The sequence below is a fragment of the Gobius niger genome (assembly GCF_951799975.1).
Source record: "Gobius niger genome assembly, chromosome: 2".
In the NCBI taxonomy this organism is placed as follows: Eukaryota; Metazoa; Chordata; class Actinopteri; order Gobiiformes; family Gobiidae; genus Gobius; species Gobius niger.
In genome coordinates, this window is record NC_136853.1 from 35,392,403 (window position 1) to 35,414,569 (window position 22,167).

The window sequence follows — 22,167 nt, forward strand, 5'->3', positions numbered from 1 at the left end:
TGTGCGCCGATCGGCCCCAGACACAGTGCGTTGTGAAGTCTTAAGAATAGCCCACATTGTCCTGCGTGCGCTCAAAGATCGGGCGACAGACATGTGAGAACCATTAGACCAATGGTAACAACAGCCCAAACAGCGCTGGAATGCTCTGCTGACTACCATGTGTGGAGAGTGCGGTGTGTTTGAGCGAGCCTTAGTCACTTGTGCCGCTGTTGTCCACGTCTCTGCCTGCGAATCGCTCCTCACTGCGAGTTCTGACTGGAGAAAATAAGCTCTGGCTCGTCGATAATGTCGGATCGTGTTGCCATCTGACAAAACATTTGATTATCTTAACAGTAATCGCTTATGAATGTGGTAATAAGCAGAGATTAGCGGCGATTAGAAAGGAAAATAGAGGCAAAATACTTCAGTAGTTGTTTGAAGTGGACAGTTTAAAGATGCATTATGGAAGTTTTTAAGCCTGGGGGGAAAGGTTTTTGTTATTGTGTATTTAATCTTTTTACTTTCCATCACAGTGGCTCCAGGATCGATGAGTTTCTGGTAGGTTTTCACTGCTGACGGACCCAGAATAACTGATCCTGGATTGGATTTTCTTTTTTTTTTGCATAAAAAGTTCAATTATGCACCTTAAAAGGCACTGGATACAAGTTGGTCATTTTATACTCACTACTGCCACCTGAGGTCTTACATGTAACTGCAGCTTCTATATTAAGCTTGTGCATGACGGCATTTCGGAACCCGAATTAACACCTTTTTGAGTGACAGTGCAGGATTTTAGAGGCATTGCTGGAACATATAGGGGGAGGAAAATGCTTAATTTTAACATTTTTTCAACTCCGTATAGTCCCTTTAAGGCCAATAGGACAGTAGGCTGTAAAACAAAGAAAAAATACTCATTGTCAATCTTCCATTGACAAACATATTATATTCCCATACGTACTAAAGCAGTATTCCCTTGCATGCTCCCGTTTATACTCCAAGTGTTGTCAGTTATTCAGAAAGGGGTCAACCAAAACTTATTTTGTGTTTTCGTTCTTAATGAAGTTCAGATAAACCCAAATCTTATAGCATCACTGGAGAATGACAGTCTAATCATCTCACATCTCTTTTTTTCTACAAGTAGGTAGCCCTTGTGCTAGTGTACCATGGGTCTCCGTACCGCACTGGCAAACACTGCATCAAACAGTTTTAACTGGGTGCACTGTGTGTGGACTAAGTGTAATTTATTTAGTGATAAAAGTATGTTGATGTTGCACGCAAAGCCAGGCAGCACACATCTCCTTTCATGCACAAACACACAAACTGTCTGAGCAGAGGCAGAGCTTTAATATGTTCACTTTTCCAAGTTAAACCTGGATCTTGTGCACATTTGTCACCTAATCCAGGAGCGGCGAGGGAGGAGTGGCGAAAAGCCGCCTGTCTGTGCCAACTGCAAACGGTACAAAACTGAATTCAGCCAATTTGACCGACTTATTGGCTAAAGCGGCATCTCTAAAACCTTAAGACAAGCTGTATTAATAATATAATGAACTACGAGCTTTATCAAATTGTGGTTCCACTTTTATTCAATCAATACTTTTAATGAAATCAGCCTATCTTAAGCACAGCAAAAACACTTATGATATTATCTAATTGGTAGTTAAATATTTGCAGATAAACATTTGCAGAGGAGCATTTCTGCCAGTCGAAAAACAACTCACCACCCCGCGTTCCTTCTACTTTTCCCAGACAAGACACCCATGACTCTTTGAGTGGGCTAATTGACCTAACCGCATTTACAATATCAGGGCAGCAACTGGAGACTGCAAGTGGTGTATGATAACCTTTGCCATAACCACGTTACCTTAATTAAATAAACCAAGAAACGGACAAGGAGGGGCGTGATCTTGAAGGGGGAAAGAAAATCCTTCCAAGCAGACAAACAGAGCAGTCTAATAACCCAGTGTCTTTAGCATAGACTTATTTGAACAACCAGCATCACAAGGCCATCGAGTGTGAAGCGTGCAAACAAACAAATCGGATGAAAGCTGGTTCGGAGGGGGGAATGAGAGCGATAAAAATAGATCAAAAAGCTGCCAGGAGGGAAAGATGGACAGTCAAATCTTGTCCCGAATGTTCATGAATCAGGCCTAACCCACGCAGCAATAGAAATAAAGATTGCTTCTATTAATATCACTATTACACATCACCCATACAACTGATTATAATATAATATTCACTGGTCATCATGATTTCACAAAAATTCTCTCATCATGGTGTTAAAGGGTGGAGTTGTAAAGTTTACTGTAAGTGGATTGCATGAACCCAATTGTTACTGTATCTGTCGGTCCATATGCATCATTGATGGATTGTGAATGCTGCACAAACAATGTAATAAAGTAATAAAAATAAGTCACATAGTCTTAGCATGACCTTATTATTTTTGCATAAGCCTTAGGCAAGACACTGTGCTGCTGAATGCTCCTGTTCTATGATCAGAGGAGTTTCAACGGGATGTTTGACTTCAAAAACTGGGATGAAACTTGGGCAGTGATGGGTCCAAAGACAGTCTGAAGTAGTCGGTAGATTTTAAATTTAAACACATCCTCAATAACCCGAATCCAATCAATATTTAGCTTTGAAAAATGTCATGTGTGATTGTGTTATGTGTAGCAGCATGCCTCGCATTTTTGTCATAATTAATTATTTCATCTACTTAGCCCAAACCACTTTTGGTTTGATCCCGAATGGTGAAGACGGGAGCAGTTCAAGGTGGATTCTCGTGTGTTTATGAAAGCACAAATACCGCAAGAATTCAGCTTGCAGGTAAACCCGTAGTCTCACCTTTTATGTACAATGAACAAACAAAACGAAACAAAAAACAGAGGAACGAGACACAGCCTTAAGTGTGTTCACAATTCCCCCAAAATCTGTAGTTCATTCCATTGTCAAGCATCTTAAAAATGTTGTCCCAGGGGTTCTGTGGCTAATATGTTTACAGTGTGTCGCCATGGTTACTGCCCTCCAAGCTACGCCAATGCACTGAAAACTTTCTGCACCAAAGCATCCTGACAGTGCACTTAGGACAATCGGTGAAGTTGTTGAAACGAAACATTCTGGTGACGTTAAATACCTGCCGTAGATAAGTTCCGAATTGCACAGCCGCTTCATGTCGCGACGTCCCGATCGGAGCCACTGACTGCGATCCTTGGAAGCGCTACAACAACACACACCTGGGCTCCACACACACACACACACACACACACGTACACACACACACACAAACGCACACGAGGCAGCAGCTGATTCGCTTTGTGGTATTACAATGAGCCAGGAGCCCTCATGTTATTGTGTATGCGTGTTACTGTTGTGCGTCAGCGTGTGTGAAAGTGTGTGTACGCGAATATGACAGATCCAGCCCAGAACTGACTGGCATCTGGCGGTGGCAGTTGTTTTAACAGCTGAACTGACAGCATTAATCCAAACGCACCCAAATCAAAAGGAGACAACACCTGTTCACTGCTCCTGAGCCCAGTGGAGGAAGCGCACGGGGAGAGGGGAAGCAGAGAGAGAGAGAGAGAGAGAGAGAGAGAGGTGTGCGGAGGGGGGGATTGGGGAAGGGCGGTGCATGAATGAGCGGGATAGAGGGGGAGTGATTAGAAACAGGTGGACGCAGTGACAAAGGGCGAGGAGGAAGAGAAGCGGGAGGAGAGGGGAGATGAGAGATAGAGACAGAGGGAGAGAGGAGAGTGGGCACAAAGCCAGCCAACACACAGGCAGCGGGCCAAACAGGAGGAGAGAGAGAGAGAGAGAGAGAGAGAGAGAGAGAGAGAGAGAGAGAGGGCCAGTAGCGGAGAGAGAGGTGAGCGCTCCGACAGAATGATCCAATAAGCTTCCAGACCAAGGTGTATTAACACACACAGACACGGGCCCGGCCTGCAGTCATGTCAAAAGTGCACAGAAGCGTCCTCGGATAAAGGGATGATGATTGCGCAGCGTGGCAAGTGCTGCACGTATGGGAGCTGAGGGTTCGAGTCCCAGCTCACGACAATTTGCTGAATGTCTCTCCCAGCTATTTTAAAGTTCTACAGGTGGCGTTCTATTAAACACATAGATGCTAATTTGATTGTTCATAGCTGGATAATGGGAAGAGTGGAATCAAGTAGTAATTTATACAGTTGTGCTCTAAAGTTTTTTGTGACTATTTTTCAAAGTATATGAGTGATAACACAAAAGGTTTTTTTTTTCACTCATAGGTTGTGTGAAGCCCTTCATAGTGAAACACTTTTCATGATAGGCCTTTCATCATTGGCCTTATTGACAACAAAAAAAGGTGCACCATACCTATTGTGAAATATGGAGGTGGTTCAGTGATGCCACTGGCTCAGAATGAAGTGAAAGGTCCCGTTAGTGTCCATCTCAGTGTCCTGACCTCAACATCATTCAACCACTGTGGGGAGATCTCAAACGTGCCGTTCATGCAAGACAGTCCAGGAACCTAGAGGAGGCTGGAGGCTTTTTGCCAAGAAGAATGGGCCGCTTTCCCATCAGAAAAAAGTAAAGAACCTCATCCACAACTACCATAAAAGTCTGATGTTAAAGGGGGCAATATCATAGACTGCATATGTAATGGACAGTTTCTGCTCACTCCTCCCCGTTTACCATAGTGACCACACTCGAGGGGAATTCATGGCGGATTTACAGACTCCACCTCCCCAGCTCTGACGAAGCATGTTCCTAAAGAGAGCATAAGGGCGGGATCTTCACTGTAGACTCGGCCCTTGCGTGACGTGTAGCTCGCGCAGCTCCAATGCTAACAGTCCGGCCCTCATTAAGTACGAGATTTCTAAAATACTTCATACGAAAACCAGCCAGGTTTCTTTAATTGTGACAAACCCAGCATTATCTCAGGAGGAATATCTATAAGAAAAGTGTTTAATCGAAAGTTCAAGTTAAAGTTGTTTTTAACGTGTCTAAAGTCCAATGCTTTTCAATGGGAGACTAGCGGCGATATGGAGGTTCTACAGCAATGGTGGCCTATAGTGTCATGGGCACAAAGCAGAGCAGCCAGCGGACATTGGGCAATACACAGTATTAAAAACTGGGGTGGGATATGTAAACTTTTTTTTTTAAGTGCAAGCTCAGTTGTTTCACCATAAATGGCTTCACACAACTACCATGAGTGGAACAACTTTTAGTGTTATCTTTCATATTCTTTGAAAAGTCAAAAAATCTGCCAGGGTATGGAAACTTTTGAGCACAACTGTAAGTAGTGGGAACATTATATTCTCAAGCCCCAAATCTGTTTTAGGTGTGTCAGCGGCGGTGCTCGTATTATAGAAAGCTCCTGCATTGTAAAACTGATGTAACTTCAGTAGCTGCAAGAGATTTTGGAGAAGATGCCATAAAATCATGGACTTATTTTTGTCAAAATACATACTGTAGGAAGTCTTATATGCACAAGTTATGGCTGTTCAGAGATTGAAGTTCTCAGAGGTCATAATAAACTACAACTTACACAGTGCTAAATGCTTTAGGCCAGTGGCTCCCAAACTTTCCACAACCAGCTATCACCCCAAAAGTATTTTGTTTTACTACCGTCTACAAGTTATTTATTTATTTATTACAAGTTAGCTGTTGTTTAGCACTATATTGAAATCTGAATTTTGAATCATGCTGCATCACTAAGCTCCTCGAGGGAACCGGCCTTGAGAAGATCGATACAGTCTCTCAATATTAACGGGTGATTTCCATGAGTCTAGTCAAATATCATCATAAGAGGAGAACCATCCTATAGTCTCTCAACATCTGTCTCTTTGTGGTGCAGTGTGGTTCGAGTCCTGACTCCCGAGGGCCCAACACAGGGCGCGCCACTTCAGGACCCCAACCCTGTGACCAGAGTCGAAGAGGTTAATTAATATAAACCCAGTGGCTTCGAGACTGACAGCCTGATGGACTCACCCAGTGGAAGAATAACTAGATACAGCACTGTGGGGGGTGGTATGAGGGGGTGGTGGGACTTTACACACGACTGATATCTGCTTAATTACGTGGCTGTCGGCTAACTAGCTAGAGGAGGCTTGTGTCATGAAGCTGTAATGCATCGCAACATCGCATTTAATAATTAATTTAATGGTTTAAATGAGATCATACCTGAAATATTTTATACACTACTATTCCAAAGTGTAGGGTCACCCAGGCCATTTCTACAGTTTTCAGCAGTGCTAGCATAATTGCACGAGGGTTTTCTAATCATCAGTTACCCTTTTACATGATTAGCCAACACAATGTAACATTAGAACACTGGAGCGATGGTTGCGAACTATGTATCCCATTAAAAATTACCCGTTTCCAGCTAGAATAGGCATTCACAACATTAACAATGTCTAATAATAATAATAATAATAATAATAATACATCAGACTTGTATAGCGCTTTTTTGGACACTCAAAGACGCTTTACATGGGGGATAAAACAAAACAAAAAGGGGGGTTTAGGAAAAAGCTAGTTTGAACAGGTGGGTTTTGAGGACTGATCTAAAGGTTGGTATTGAGACAGAGTTTCTAATGGGCTGTTGGGAGTGAGTTCCAGAGGGTGGGGGGGGGGGGGGGGGGGGGGGGGGGGGGGGGGGGGCGATGGCAAGTATGTCTAGACTGTATTTCTGATTTATTTCATGTTATCCTCATTGAAAAAACTGTGCTTTTCTTTCAAAAACAAGGACATTATGAGTGACCCCAAACCTTTGATCGGTAGTGTATTTACAGAGCAAGTCTGTAACGTTGGCTCGGCCGCTTCCTCTCTATTATTGACAGATAACAACAATACGTCATCATTCTAAGTCAATGTTTATATCCACAATGTAATCACAAAGAGCCACAAGCTAGTGTTCCTTTATGCTGCGAGGCAGGAGGGCACCGCGTGAGGGAGAATTGTATGAGAAGTCCCAGGTAAAAAAGTTACACTGGCCCATTTGATTTGATGAAATATCCTGTGCTATATAATCTATAATGGTATTGCTGATGCTAACATGTATTACATGCAACTGTCATGTTTACAACGCGGTCAGAGCTGTACCCAATACTGTTAAAGCGCCTTTACATCCCAGTCCGGTCTTAAATCCCGGCTGGATGCTGCTGACACGGGCGATTGAGCCTAATGCCGTACTTCTGCATGTGTGTGGGGCGCGAGATGTATAAATTGTCCTAAGCAGATTGTGCTACTTTGTACGCAGGCCTACGTGGATTATGAAGGAGACATCGTCACATGTAAAACATTAGCATACAGTATGTGAGAAATGTGAGCCAAACACTCACACACATGCATATGCAGTGCAACATAGCTATAATACATGTGTGTAACAATCACAGTTAATAGGCACTAACAGAGGGCTTATTTCCAGTCTATTTAAGGCATGCGGAGAATGTACACAGGATTTACATGCTGTTGTTGTGAAAGTACAGATGTTTACTTTGGCTATTGTGGTTAAATAGGTCAAAAATACATAGACAGATGTTTGGATGTTTCGTTTGCAGCTATTTAGTTAGTATTGAGAACAGTGTGAACTCTGTGACTGTATTATTGATATTGTTTTAAACCGTACACTAATCCTCCCGCCAAATAAATACTACAGCAAAGCAGCCATTATATTAATCACATCTAATTGTTTGGACAAGGAAAGTAAACAAGGACATTTCTGTTACAAACAAAAAAACAAAACACACATTTACAAGTGATGAAATATTGTTGATGATTTATCTCACTGCAATTACAAGTTGAAGCCATTATCATTATTATTTGTGTTTATTATTATTTTTTTTAAATGCTGGTGTTTTCCATTTGCTGTCCTGGGTGCAAACCAGGCTCCTAGGGGACAACAAACGTCTACTTCAGAGACAACAAACCCCTTCCTATGTGCGCTGTTTCCCAGTAAACTGATTTTCTGAAGCTGCATTAGGTCTATGTTTCCAGGGATTTGGTCTGTGATCTCGGTGAGATCTTTTTTTTTTTTAAAGTCTGAGTGCCCCAATCCCCACATTTTGCTGATTTCAATTTCCAGACCTTTGTATTTGTATTTGTATGACAGTTTTTCCACAGACGTTCACAGAAGTGTTTCTTTCGGACGGGATTGCGATGTCAATTGATTTTTCTTTCTGTTTTTTGATCACAATGTCTGGTTTATTGGCTTTAACTCCTTTGTCAGTTTGAACTGGCACATCCCATGAGAAGGTTACGTGATCTTTCTCTTGAACGGTGGCTGGCTGGTGTTCATACCATTTTTCAGATGTTGCTGCTCCATATTGTTGGCAGATCTTCTAGTGGACATAGGCAACTACTTTATTATGTCTCTGAATATATTCTGACTTTGCACACTCTGGGCAGCCTGCTTCAATATGGTCGATGGTTTCTTCAAATTTCCCCACATAAACTACATTCAGGTCGTGCTTCATCCTTTCTGTTATGATTATGATTATTATTATATATTGTCAGTGGTAAATTGTAATTGTATTCAGTCAAACAACAAAACGTAAATCATGCCAGGGCCAACTCCATGCCTTAAAAGTGCATATGACACATTTTGTGCTAAAACATAGTTAACATGATTATATTTAAGATTTTGCTAAAGATTATACCCAGCTTTCTTTAGTTTGGCCATTTTTGTGATGTTTATAGTTTCATTTCCTTATTGGACACCGACAGGAAGTGACATAGAAGAAGGTAAACAATTTTAAAGTGTTGCCGTGCAACCACGTCAAGTCAATGGGAAAATGTATATTTCGCCAGAAAATGGCTAAAAAGAGTGAAAAGTTGTGTTTCCCAAACGATCCTGTTTTCCCCTCAGTGAAGCCACGCCCCCTTCTATGACGAGAGGACGTCTGTATCTATCATCTATGTCACTTCTGCCCAACATTTCTTCATTAAAATTGCTGCTTCACTGAAATGAAATGATAGTTATGCAACTGATGAACTTGCAACTGATGTTGTCCTTCTAAATAAGTCATATATTCAAAAGCATTAAAACCTGTCATATGCACTTTAAAGAATAAACATTACAAAAACAAAAGAAAGGAAATATGTGCTGTACGACAATGGCTGTATTGTTTCATCTTTAAATATATGTTTAAAGCTTCTCCAGCTCGATAGAATAACAGGAAAACAAATGCAAGCCAAAGCCAATTATAACAAACCCATTAATCTTGCAGTCATTTTGTTGCATGAAAACATTCCTGAGTTTCTCTATGGGAATGCAAATAAAAGAAAGAAGAAAAAAAAAAAGCAGGAAAAAGTTGCAAAAACAACGAGAGGCCACTGCAATGAGAAAGCTGAATAGATAAATCATGAATTCCTCCAATCTAGTCATGAGACGTGGGGTCGAATGGAAGAGTACGGGTTGGATGCCAAAGTTTGGGGTCTGGCTCATACTTGAGAGTCTGTGACAGGACTCTACAGTGTTATGTGGGACAGTTTGAATCACACAATCTAGCAAATTCCTGAAGCAAAAGGTTTTTTTTTTTTTTTTTTTACATCCATCTAAAAGGCCGCTGTCGCCCTGCTTTGGAGTATCAACATACACCGCACATACAGTAGAGCAGCCAATCTCTAAAGTGTCAACAATGGCCCAAAACTGGAAGCTGGGGCCTGATTCATGAACCTCAAGCTTTTGTAGGAGAACTTAATGCCACACCGGGAGGCCAATAACACACACAGCATCGCGAAAAAGACCACAGGACCTCCTTTTCCCAACCAACTGAGAGCTTTTATTCTGATGTATCGGACAAAAGCTGTTGGGGCACTGCTTTCCAATCACACACACACGCACACACACAACTATTCACTGCTTTAATATCGCTCATCTGGGCTGCACAACGAATGGGCCCAAAAGGAGTTTCATCCCCAGTGATTGTCTCGTAGAGCAAGGCTGCCACGGAAAAGAATGCCACCGCTGAAAAGCAAAACAATTCAATAAGAAAGTGACTTGAATGCGCCTTTCATCAAAGCCAACACAATAGAGTGCCCCACAATACGCCTCAGGTTGGCCCCATGACGTCGCTCTCATGTCACGAACGAGAAACGCATTAAAACGGAAGGGAGGATTAAAAAAAAGTGAGTAAAGTTGATGGAGACATGACAGTGAGGTGACGCTTAAAAGGACCACAGGACCAAAACTGAAGAAACGTTGACCACAAATAAATAAATGTGTTCCCACTGTTAAATGTCATATTAAAGAAAAATACATCGCGAGTTGTTTATGCGCTTCATTTTTCAATTTTGTTCAGCATGTTCTTGAGAATAACACAATAGGCCTTCTTTCTCAGACCCCAATGACAATGCCACGTGGCTGACAAAACGCTGAATACGTGGCCTTGCCTTTATTTAAAGTATTTATGGCGAAGAATGCTTAGTTCTTTCTATTACAGTTCCTTTGTTGAGAAATATTTTAGAAAATCTCTCCGCCGAAGGTTAGCAAATAAGCTACAAGGGTGAAAAAAAAAAAAAGAAAGAAAGAAAGAAAGAAAAAAGCGTACTTTTTTTTTTTTTTTTCTAAAACAACATTTTACGTAGTTAGTCTCATCATCGTGAAGTCAACTCGCTTTGTCGCACTTCAACCATAAATTAGGAGCTCTTTAGAACGTCAAACAATGGGACGAGTTTCGCTTTCTTCCCACTTGCTCCAACGTTTTCAGCGCGGAGAGGAAACTTAATAAACAAGACTTCTTTTCAATCCTTTTGACTATTTTTTCTTTTTTTTTTCCCTTTTTTCCTGTTCTCGTCTTCTTCCCTTTCCCAGCGTAAGAAGAATGATCAGTGCAAACAATGCCTGGGAGAGTCCTGCTGCACTTCATGTTAATTTATACAAGTAACTAATTACCGGCAAAAGGCTGGAAATCACATAAAGGCTAGCGTCCGCTCCCACGCTAGGTCTGTGCAGCTTCTGTTCTGTCACTCGCTCCCATGAGGCAGCTCCGATCCATGTGATGACTTGCAGAGGCCATTGTTGTGCTGTAGGTCTTTTTAACATTTCCTTTTGTTTTCAAACGTATTGTTTCCTCTTGAGCCGTCTAGCATTTAGACGAAATATATTTGATGGACTCTCTCTCAGGAAGTATGTTCCAGAGTGTATTTCTTACACTTGTTGCTTGGGCTAATGTCGACTGCTGACAGTTAGCTGCTTGTATATTGGTCAAACCAGGGATCTTTGGTGTCTTCTTTATAAATCTCTTTCCACAGCAAGGCCAGGTTTGGTTCCCTCATTGCCATCAACTTAAAACATGGCAAGCTAATCCTGCTAATAGTGTTGTTTGTGAATCTAACTCAAGAGAGGGAAAAGGATCCTTGACCACTTTGAAGGTTGAGTCCAATGCAGAGAACTTTTCCCCCTCACCTTATTCCAGACCTCTTTGACAAGCTCAAACACTCAAATTGGATCACCTTTCCCCTTGTTTCAGCCCCTTCCATGTCACCGGGACATGGTCAAACTAGGAGGGAACATGTTGTGGTCAGAATTACTGCTAATATATAGGCATCCTTGTGTAAAACGGGGTCTTATTTATAGACAAAAGCGTGGTGATAGCAGCGTCCTTTCCCACGCCTGACTGCTGAATATCCGAAACCTTCCTTTGTCGCGATATCGTTCAAAAGCGAATCTTCCATATTACTTGGTGATATATTCAATAGTCAAATGAGTTAAAATACTGTCAGCAGGTCATAAAACACGAGGCTAAGTTAATCATACACGACGCTCTGCAAAGGTCTCTTCATTTTTTTTTTTTTTTCCCATAGCTGTAAATGCTATTGTTGATGTGTGCTTGACGTAACCCCCCAGATTGTGAAGCGGCAAGGATTAACCAAAGTGAAGCCTGAGGGCTGGACTGATGGACATCTGAACAGGAGACCGCCTCGAACCCTTCCACCTCTCCAACTCGGCTTTCTCTACCTCCTCTTCTTCTCTCTCCTTCTTGTTGGCAGCACGTATCCGCCCTTCCCATTGTCACCCATTGGAGTGTATGGAGGCATGAGGGAACCCTGGCCAGTGTGTGCTTGTGCGGACAATAGCCCTGCCTAAGTGCTGTCCTATAAAATGCCTCAGTGCTCTCTAAAAGCAAGCCCCGGGTTTCCGTCCCTGCCTTGAAAATAGATGAAGTGAAGTGTGTGCGTGCGCGTGCGTGTGCGTGTGGTTGAGTGTGCGTTGCACGACATCTGTCATTGAGTTGGCATTTTCAGTATGGAAACCTGTGCCTCTGAGCGACCTGAAACAGCGATTACACTCGGCCATAAAAACACTGTTCTGCTTGACCCAGAGGTGGTCGGGCCAGCTGTAGACCTACTGTTTGGAGAGTGCGTATGTGTGTGTCATCCTGAAGCGCGTGTCACCACATCAGGAAAATGAAGTCTAGGGGTCAGGGTCACGACTCAGAAAAAGGACCCTCGCCCATAAAACAACACAACGATTGTTATGTTGCGATTGTGAGCAAGTCTGCAAAGTCGCAAAGGCCTTACAATATATCACAGCTCCATTGTTTTGGACAATGCAGACAGACTGCGATACATGCGACTTTGACCTGCATCATCGCTTTTCATTATGTCGGTAGGACTGATGTGCTGACTGACTATAATGTAATGTGAACAGTAGCACATAAGGACTGCACAATATGAGAAAAAAAAATACAATATTTGAGAGCTGCCTCGGTTATTGTAAGAAATGACTGTGTCTAAACCCTTGCAACACAATACGCGCTCCATTCACTTTACCATATTAATTGACCATTTGGTTTAGGTTTAGGCTGTGATAGTAAAAAAAAAAATCTATATCTCTTTATGTATGTATATAGTGCAGCTCTGTAGTAGATTTCATTAACACGTTGATTGTGAAGATTGTTCACCTTGCCCTTGACTCTTCACCTTAGAGTCTTGAACATAGCTTCTCCTAACCTTTATTTTGCCTCTCTTACGATAGATGTTCATTTCATGCACTTGAACTTAAAACCTTTCTGATTTATTGCCATAACCTCACTTTGCAAACCTCACAATACTTTAAAAAGGACTAACAGTTAAGAGGGTGGTGAGTGTCCAAATGTCCATTATGTCACAACCCACGGCTGGTCTGAACAACAGCAGGTCGGCAGAGGTGACCGGATCTGTATCTCAGCTGTTCACATGGGCCGAGCCAGAGGAGAGAGAAGAGAGATAGAGAGGGGGGGTGGGGGGGTTAGAATGAGGCTGTGAGTGTCCAGGGCAGAGGAGCCACCACTCTGGGGGCTTACCCAAACATCTGTGCCCCATTTCGTATCACAACTCTGTCCTCTTTAAATTCTTCTTTCTTTCATGAGCTCCTAATTGTAATCTATTCATTCCATGTGTTTATTATTTCTCTGTCCGTTCTCCCCCCAGGCCAGGTAATAGATGATCACCACACCGTGCTCTGTGCTTCGGGGCACTACAGGGGTTAAAAGGCAAGTCCAACGCTGTCCGACCCAGGTGTATGTCTGTGTGTGTGTCGAGGCGCATTGAAAACAGTACTGGCTCGTCCCTTGTGTGTTAGCCTGACTCCCCTCTTGACCCTAGGACTCCCTGCTCTCATTATTCCAGGTAATGACACACTCGGCCACTCCAGCACAGGCTGCCAGTCGAGTGCCCACTAGACTGGCTCTGATAAAGACATACAGGGATACAACTCATTTACTCTGCAGGGTGTTCGCTGGGGATCGAAAGCAATACACTCTCAGGTGGGTGCACTCAGGGTATTGCAATCAGATTTGAGATGTATGTTTTGAAATGGAAATTCATTTATAGAGAATTTCATAAGCATTAACATTTTAGGCCAGGTGTTTGAGGATTTGGTCAAGGGATTGCATGTTTTAAAAGGAGAATCCATGGAGACACAGAGATTTAGGACATTACATTACCTAAATAAAGGCAGCTTTTTTCTAAGTGCGCTCATTAACATTGCAGTCTTAAAGGAACAGGCCACAGTTTTTTTCCATACGGAGATATGTTCTTACCTGAGCTTAGACGAGTTGATGCGTACCTGTCTGGTCTTCACGTGTGGGCTCAGTCACGCAAAACGACCAAAGACATTGTTAGCATTTAGCCTCTCCTCCTCTCCTCTATGGGGCCAAACGGGGAGAGGAGGAGAGGCTAAACGCTAACAGCATCTTTGGTCTTTTTGAGCGCATACGTAAAGACCAGACATCTACGCATCAACTCGTCCAAGCTCAGGTAAGAACACACATATCTTGGTATGGAAAAACTGTGGCCTTTTCCTTGAATTCCATTGTGCTAAGCCTTGCAGACCTAGAACCAAATTTGATAAGCTAATATTACAATATGTTCAACTCCCAACTCTCCCAACACAACAAGTCTAGCTCCGGGACCTACTGCCAACCGATCACGACAATATAGCTGGACCCCTTCTCCAACTATATAAATCAAAATCAAAAATGATTGATCTACTGATATTTTTGGCAAGCGTCCAGAGCCCGCTGTAGAAGGCCCTGCAACCACCTTTTGGGTCCTGACTAGTTGAGTTGAGAGCTGATGTAGACAAGTTTTATAGGGATGGGAATCCATGTTACAATTTTAAGGTGACTTCCTGTTTCGATCCAGCACACCACAATAAAAGCACCGTCTTATTTATTAGTTCAGTAGTTCAACGTTCTTTCTGCCTAACTTTTAACAGACAAAACACTTAAAATGTGTGTGTTTTATTATATTCTTGCAATGTTGCAGGTACCTACTGAACTAATCAATGAGACGAGCTGTGTGCTTTTATTTTGGCGTGCTGGATCGAAACAGGAAGTCACTTCTTCGGCGGCGTTGCTACGATTTGAAGTTATGGCAAGCACTGTCATAAAAAACATCAGCAACTCACCAAAAGTTTGCCATTTTTGCCCCAAACTCTACTAGTGGAGGTACACCGGCCGTAGTAGTGGAGTGGTGAGTGTGTATCTCTGGGGTAGCAGGTGGCCGGTGGACTGAGACAGGAGATGAATGGGAGAGAGCAGGAGAGCGCTAGAGCATGGTTGGGCCAGGCCATGGGGGACGGCACGGCTTATCATTTATTACCGCAAACACGCAAACACTTTCACACACACAGGCGCGCACTCCGGATACCGCCGTCCGAAACGCCGCTACCTCCACAAACACATATACATACGTGTGCGCATTCGCAGATACATATGCAGATACACAACTCAGCTCCCAGAGGCTTAAACAGCACTGTCGCACTGACCTAGTAAGGACCACTATCCATTCATCTAGCCTAAGTAGAGCAACACAAGCCGCAGACACCAACTATATCTTCAAAACTTACTGTACATGTGTGTTGTCTTGCTCGGGGGGCTGCCTTCGATAAGTCAGGCCGTCTCTTTTGGAGACGCTTATCGTTTTCTGACCCATTTCGCGTCTTTGGCCTCGCTCTAACTCTCCTACTGGTGTTAACACCCTGACGCTACAAATGTGAACGCACCATTGATCCAGTTGGAAGCGTTTTGTCTCTCTCTGTGTGTGTGTGCGTGTGTGTGTGCGTGTGTGTGTGTGTGTGTGTGTGTTAGAAAGAGACAGACTGAGAGAGCAGTAATATTCCCGGCCTTTCATAATGATTAAAGCATTCATTAAATTTTCATCCCAACCTGCTGTTTGCTGCTAATGGCCTTTGTGAGCCACACAGCCAAACAATAGACTAGCCGGGCACAGAAAAGGGATTTCTATCTCGCGGTTCAATACCAATGCCCCCCCCCCCCCCCCCCCCCCCCCCCCCCCACCCCCACTCCTCCTCCTATCCTCTCTCCACTTCCCTTTGCTTTTTTTTTTTTTTCTTTTTCATCTATTCTTTCTTTCTTTGCTCTTGCTTGGCCCGGAGTCTGGAGGCGCTGGGCCCTTTTGTTAGCGGGTTTCATTTAAACGTAGGCCAGATAATGCTCCGAGGTGGGTTTGGAACGCCGCACCGCTGTGGCTCTCCGCTAATGGGGTCTGTAAAGAAGACACCGCTCGCATCTTTCGCTTACTCCTTGTCGCCTTCTTTCCGACTCACTTTGCCTCTCCTGCCTTGCCCTCCCTCTCCCCTGCCATGTCTGACTCATAAAGATCCATTATTGTTTTTCTCTTTTTTTCCCTATGCGGCCGGTTCACAAGGTCCAGCGAAGCGAGCGAGAAACCCAAAACACACTTACAATTACACCACCGCACAGGTTTTTTTTTATATGGTAAAATGTGCCACAACGGACGGCTCTATATCGACTGAAATAAAAACAAGCAGGCGCTGAGAGAGCTGACCAGCAAGTCTTTGAAAGGCCCACTGAAAAGACTTGAAATAAGGTTAGGCCATCACAGCTTGAATAGAAAGACTGTTGATGTGCTGTAAGGAACACAAACACATCAGGGTCCACAGCACACCTGAGCTCTCTTTAGCAAATAGAAGATGCACCTTTTGTCAAATTGAAAACTTCAATTTATAGCAAAGCAGTGGTTCCAAAATGTGGGTCAGGCCCTATGGGTCAGGTGAATGTTTGCTTACAAAATTACTTTACTATTTGTTAGTCAACATTCAGCATGACTGACAAATACTAATTTTGAATGCTTAATTGCACAGCTTACGATTTGCTATTTAAGAAGTTACCCCCAAGGAGCAGAAAAATGTGCTGGCTACTTTGCGTTCTTTGCGTCACAGACCTTGAGCACTCATTGTAGCGATCCATTGAGCTTGACATTTAAGAGCCACTATCACATACTGAAATTATTTCTCATGCTATTTATATGGGCTATCAATGTAAAGCAGGGATGGGCACCTGTTGCTAATGTTTTCGTCACGTTATCACCTTCACATGCATAACATAGTGACTTAAGCCGCATTACTTGTCCTAATACAGTCGAAGTTGGTCAGAGGCTAATATTAGCTCTTTGACAACATTAACTGTAGCCCAGGGCAGCATTAGAGAATGAACGGAGAGACTAATCATGCTGAGCTATGTTGCCCTAGGCACTATTCAATTGTCAGAGGAATTGTACTTTGACTCTGGAGGCCTATTAACCTAAAGGTTGCGAAGGTACCCGCATGTGTTTAACTCTTCCAGAGAACACAGAGCTATAAATTTCCTCCACTTGAAACTGATCCGTGACTCTATTGGATGGCTGTTAAGATATCCAAGTGCATTCACAGGCAACACAGAGTGCGCACATGTCTTGTTTGTCAGGTTGTGATAAATATGCAAAGCATGGAGGACAATGGGCCTGAACAGCTGATGCTGTCTGTCTGTGTGGAGAAAAACAAAGGCTCGTCTCTTATCGAGTGTAGGCTCATAACAGAGGGGGTGATAGAGATGTGCTCAAGACAACACAGACAGAGTGAAAGGACAGCAGCCTGTGATAGCAGATCAGTGGCACACATCTGGGCATACGCCTCCTGTCAGTACTGACCTTCTGGCTCGTTCTTGATCAGCTCCTCCATCTTGCGCTGCTTCAGTGTGTCCACCACATCTGCCAGACTACCCTTACGCCTCTCAGGGGTCCCCAGGGCTCCTGTGGCTGAGCCGCTGTCGCTGCAGGGTCGGCTGCCACCTCCAGCCTCCTCTTTGCCCGGTGAGGTAGCGTTGTGATGGGTGTAAGGACTCAGAGAACCCTTAGTGCCGTCATGCTCCTAAAGACAGAGAAAATTATCATTAGAATGCATATATTACATGCACTGTTCATACTCTGCAACTTATCTGTCACAATAACAAGCAGCATGCATAAATTAATAAGTGTTAAATACATAAAAAATAATAAAGATAATGGAATAATGCAACTCAATCTTGTTGGTTGTTCACACGTTCAGACACACGCACGTGTTCATAAAATATGACAGTTCTAATGTAGATAAAAAAATAAAGATTCTTGTTTGTTGTTTATAATTCTGTTTCCAAAGATCACCCCAAAGTCCCTCCTCTTTCAGTACTTCAGTTTTTCTTGTCACTCAGCTACTGAGTTTATGAGCTGCTTTACTCAATGTGAGTGCACTTTACCAACATGGAAACCTATTCATTGTGTATAAGATTCCTCTGTTTACGATTACTTGTTTGCACGTTAGCAAGTGAGATATCTTATCTTATCTTATCTTATATGGAAACAATCGATTATCCTTTTGGTTCTTGGTTGCCATTACATTACTTTAATCTCAGTGTAGTTTGCTTTGGCTTGTGCTCACATTATTATCCTATAGATTTCATTACCACAGAAACATAACTCAAAATGATTGGCAGCTACTACATATTGGTCACTTAAACGATACATAAAGAAAACCAGGACGTATGGAAAGTGAAATCCATTTCTCTGGCCTTTAGATTGCCATATAAAACGTGTTGTGTTTTCCATTTAGGACAAAGTTGCTTTTTTAATTGAAAATACAAGAGTTACAAGTTTGTTTCGGGGAAGGGAGAGTAGAGCAGGGAGGGGCTGGCACTATCCTACTCATTATGCCTATACCTCTCCGTGTTCCCTGCCTCCTTTATCCCCAGTATCCCTCCTTCTGACAGCCCTATGCTCACACCTTTCATCCCGGGCCAGTTATCTCAAGTTGGGGCACACTTCGTCTTCCTTCTTCTGCGCTTTCTCCTCACATCCTCTGGAATCTGCATTTGAGTGACTTGGAGGTACTTGACAGAGCGCGCACTTGAAAGGACAGTAGTAAACGACTTGCGCACACTAACTCTTCATTACAAAGCTGCCGTCTTTGAGCCGCGGCCAATGCTACTGTACTCCCTCCCAAGTTTCTGAGCGCCGCTATTTGTTGTGTCCTAAGACGTGGGACAATTAATGCTGAGAATGCAACTGCCATCAAAATGAAATAAAAAAAATAGATAAATAAAAAGGCGGTTGGAGCAGTGTCAAGTCATTTCCATAGAGTTATGAAAAGATCGCGTGCGTGCAAAATGACGGCAAATACAACGAGAATTAGCATGATAGCTACAAAATAATGTATACGGCGGGAACGCTCTGTGGCGAGTGCCAAGCTGTCGCCTCAAATAATTATCCGTCTGGCCTGCAAAAGTTGGAAAGTGCTGTTGTGAAAATACCCTTTTCAAAGTAAAGGAATACATTAACTTTCAAAACTATCACTTAGGATCAAATATTTACCGTCAATGGCCACCGAGAGCAGAAATGGATTAGCCAGTTTTCTGAACATTTGGGAAAACTGTAGCTATAAATCAAGAAAAGCATGCATACATTTAATCCTTTATGGGCACTATTTTTTGGGTAATTCCCGCACACTTTACATATGGCTTCCCTGCTTCACACCAGTATAATGTGAAGAAGCATGTAGTCCTCACTCAGCCAATCAGAAGAGGTCACTCTACATCACAGATCTCACGACTGAGGCACATGACCAATCAGCAGAGACCGGTCGCGCTCTCAACTTCCTGTTTTCTCTGAAGTCTGAAACAGACCCAAGTCTAGCTAAATTCGCGGCACATTTCTTTACGTAACTTAAAAATTAACCGTGGTATGTTGTTGAAACTCACACATTTTAATGGTGAATAATTGTGCTAAGTGATGATATATGTGTTGGTTTTGGAGGATGTAGTGAAATAAGTGAAATTACAGGATAAAAAAGGCAGGCACCATATTTGATCATACGCCCTGTTCACTTAAACCTAAAGCTATTATTCATACTTACAGTATTTCAAAGAACCAATAAACCCTAGGACTATGTTTCTATGTTGCCAAAGGTTATTTTTAGTAAAATTATTAGACAAACAATATTGGAGGTGAGTGACCTTCACTGCACATAAAGCTCAGCCACATTACAAAAGCCCTTGCCTATGACAGGTGTGATCATTCAAACACCAGTACCACAAAATACAACGTCTCCTCAATACCAGTACCAATATTGACACATTTTGAAAATGCTAAATGAACTTCACGTGTGTTATGTCCCCCAATAACACTCTGAAGTTGAAATGATTTATTTCAAAGTATTTCATTGAGTGCCCTATATGTCCCTTGATGTGGCATTACAAAGATATCTGTAAAGAAACAATTCAAACTGCTGTATAACATACCTTTAACTCTTTCCGTCAACTAACTGTACAAAGGCATTGGATGTGACACAATGGATAGGATTAAGTCACAAAGCTGTCAGTAGCAGGTGAGTGGTAAGTAAAGTAATCTTTGACCCAGTAAGACTTGTGTTTGTTTGGACAGGCCTCTTGATAAACTTAATTCCAGCTCAGCCCAATTAACAGTGACACCGAGCGAGACGATGGCACTCATTCTGGGCAGGGACAAAAAGAAGGTGCATCCCATTGTTCAAACACCGAGGCTTGAACGTTGCGATTTATGACCGCGGCGGTTTAAGTCTCGGTTAACTAAGACACGAGTTTAGTTGTGAGTGAGTCAGTCAGTCCCCAGTGTGTCAGCTCAGGTCTTTGTAGACAGGAGGGTCAATGTTCCACGGGTTAATCTTTGGCTAATCTTGCTGACAGTAAGGAGCACACCACCTGGGACAGCGGCACACTTTCAGCACATGTACCTTTGTCTTTACGGGATTACAGTTCTGCGTTGGTGTGTGTAGGAGGAGAAAGAAAAGGTGTGCAGAGTTAGCACGGTGGGTTTATTATTGAAGTATAAGTAAAAGCAGGATGCATTAAGTCAAACCTAAAGAAAGTGAACCAGCTGATAATAATATTGTAAAAATGACATTATGGCTTATTTAGACACAGATGTTTTTTTTTAATTATTAACTCAGATGCTGGTGGTGGAAGTGGGACTTAATACACTGATCACAGTCCACAGTGAGGTCATGCGAACTTAGCTCTACTGCCAGTTCAGTCTATTTTATCTAAATAAACATATTTGTCATGTCAAGAGCATTTACCCAAAATGCCCTATTATCTTACCATTCCCTCCACAGTTTATGAAGAGGGAACGGCAAGAGGGAACAGTTGTGCTTCACAGAGGGTCCCAGGTTTGATTCCTGGACTGGGCCATTCTGTGTGGAGTTTGCATGTTCTCCCCGTGTCTGTTGAGTTAAAGGTAGATACAAACAGTATAAAAATGTTGCTCCTACTGGTCGCCCCAGCAGCATTTAGGGATGAGTCTAATGCAGCACATTTCCTCACAGGAATCACTAAAAAAGGACAAATTTCCCTACGGGGACAATAAAGTATACAAACAAACAAAGTATACCTTTATACATTGTAGTGTTGACTTGAATCAATTGTACTGTAAAAATGAAGTATTAAGTTTCCTGTGAATAAAATCATCCAACACTAATTGCATTCTCTTATCACAGTGATCCCCATGTTTGTTGGCATCACTATCTCTTAAACTTTGGTTTATTTTGTGACTATACCCGTCTGTTTCCATGCTGTAATCAGAGTCCAAGCGTGGTTATCACTTCCGGTGATATAATTGCCAACTTTTATAGATCCTTTTGTGCCAAGTTTATACAGGTGCTTTATGGCGTCTTAAACGATTCAAATTCTATCTATTGAAAACACCATCAACACATTTCTATATTATTGACCATTTTTTCCCCTGCAATTTTTGAAGGATAAAACTTTTTTTTTTTTTTTTTTTTTGGAGAGACAACCATTATCCCTTGGCTTTGTTTCCACTCTACTAACTGTCTTTGGGGCTGTGTGTCTGTTTGCACACTCTGAATAAGTCAGCACAATCAATAATTCACTGATTCCCCCAGAGTTCTCTTACTTGCATTGTTGCACAGACGCAGCGTTGATACAGTAGATATAAACATTCACTCTTTAATGTGAAGGTATTAAGCTCTTTTCACATGGTGATCATCCCATACACATCTTGATCAAAGCATTTTTTTTTGTTGGATAGAACTTTCTATGAAGTTCAAAACAACGTGTCCGTATACTTCCTATAATCCTCCGTGCTTTCCATAAAAAAAACACCACTTTCTGTGTTGCTCGTCTTGTTTTCTAATGAAGCTCCAGGTTGTTCTCTCTCGTTGCTCTGCAGAGGAGGGCTGAGCTGTGCGACAAAGCAGGAGCCTGAGCGAGAGGTATGGGCAGCGAGCTTCCTGGAATAGAGCCACATTATGAGCGGGATGGAAAAGGAGGACCAATACACGAGGAGGAAAAACAACATAAACGCAGGCACACAACATTTCAATGTGCTGCCACGGGAGATTCAAAGATTACCCAAAAAAGCTCTTAACCTCTCATAGGCCAGTGTGACGTCTCATTTGAAAGC

General features: G+C 42.6%; 1 protein-coding gene across 6 annotated transcripts in view; it reads right to left on the bottom strand.

Annotated features, from left to right (window-relative positions):
* Window positions 1-22,167, bottom strand: part of sox5 (SRY-box transcription factor 5) — a 120,617-nt gene that overhangs the window by 73,799 nt on the left and 24,651 nt on the right. For all 6 annotated transcript variants that reach the window (XM_079582767.1, XM_079582766.1, XM_079582769.1 and 3 more), the window contains exon 3: window positions 17,386-17,605. In XM_079582767.1, coding sequence (XP_079438893.1) covers window positions 17,386-17,605 — 220 coding nt within the window. The remainder of the gene's footprint in view (window positions 1-17,385; window positions 17,606-22,167) is intronic.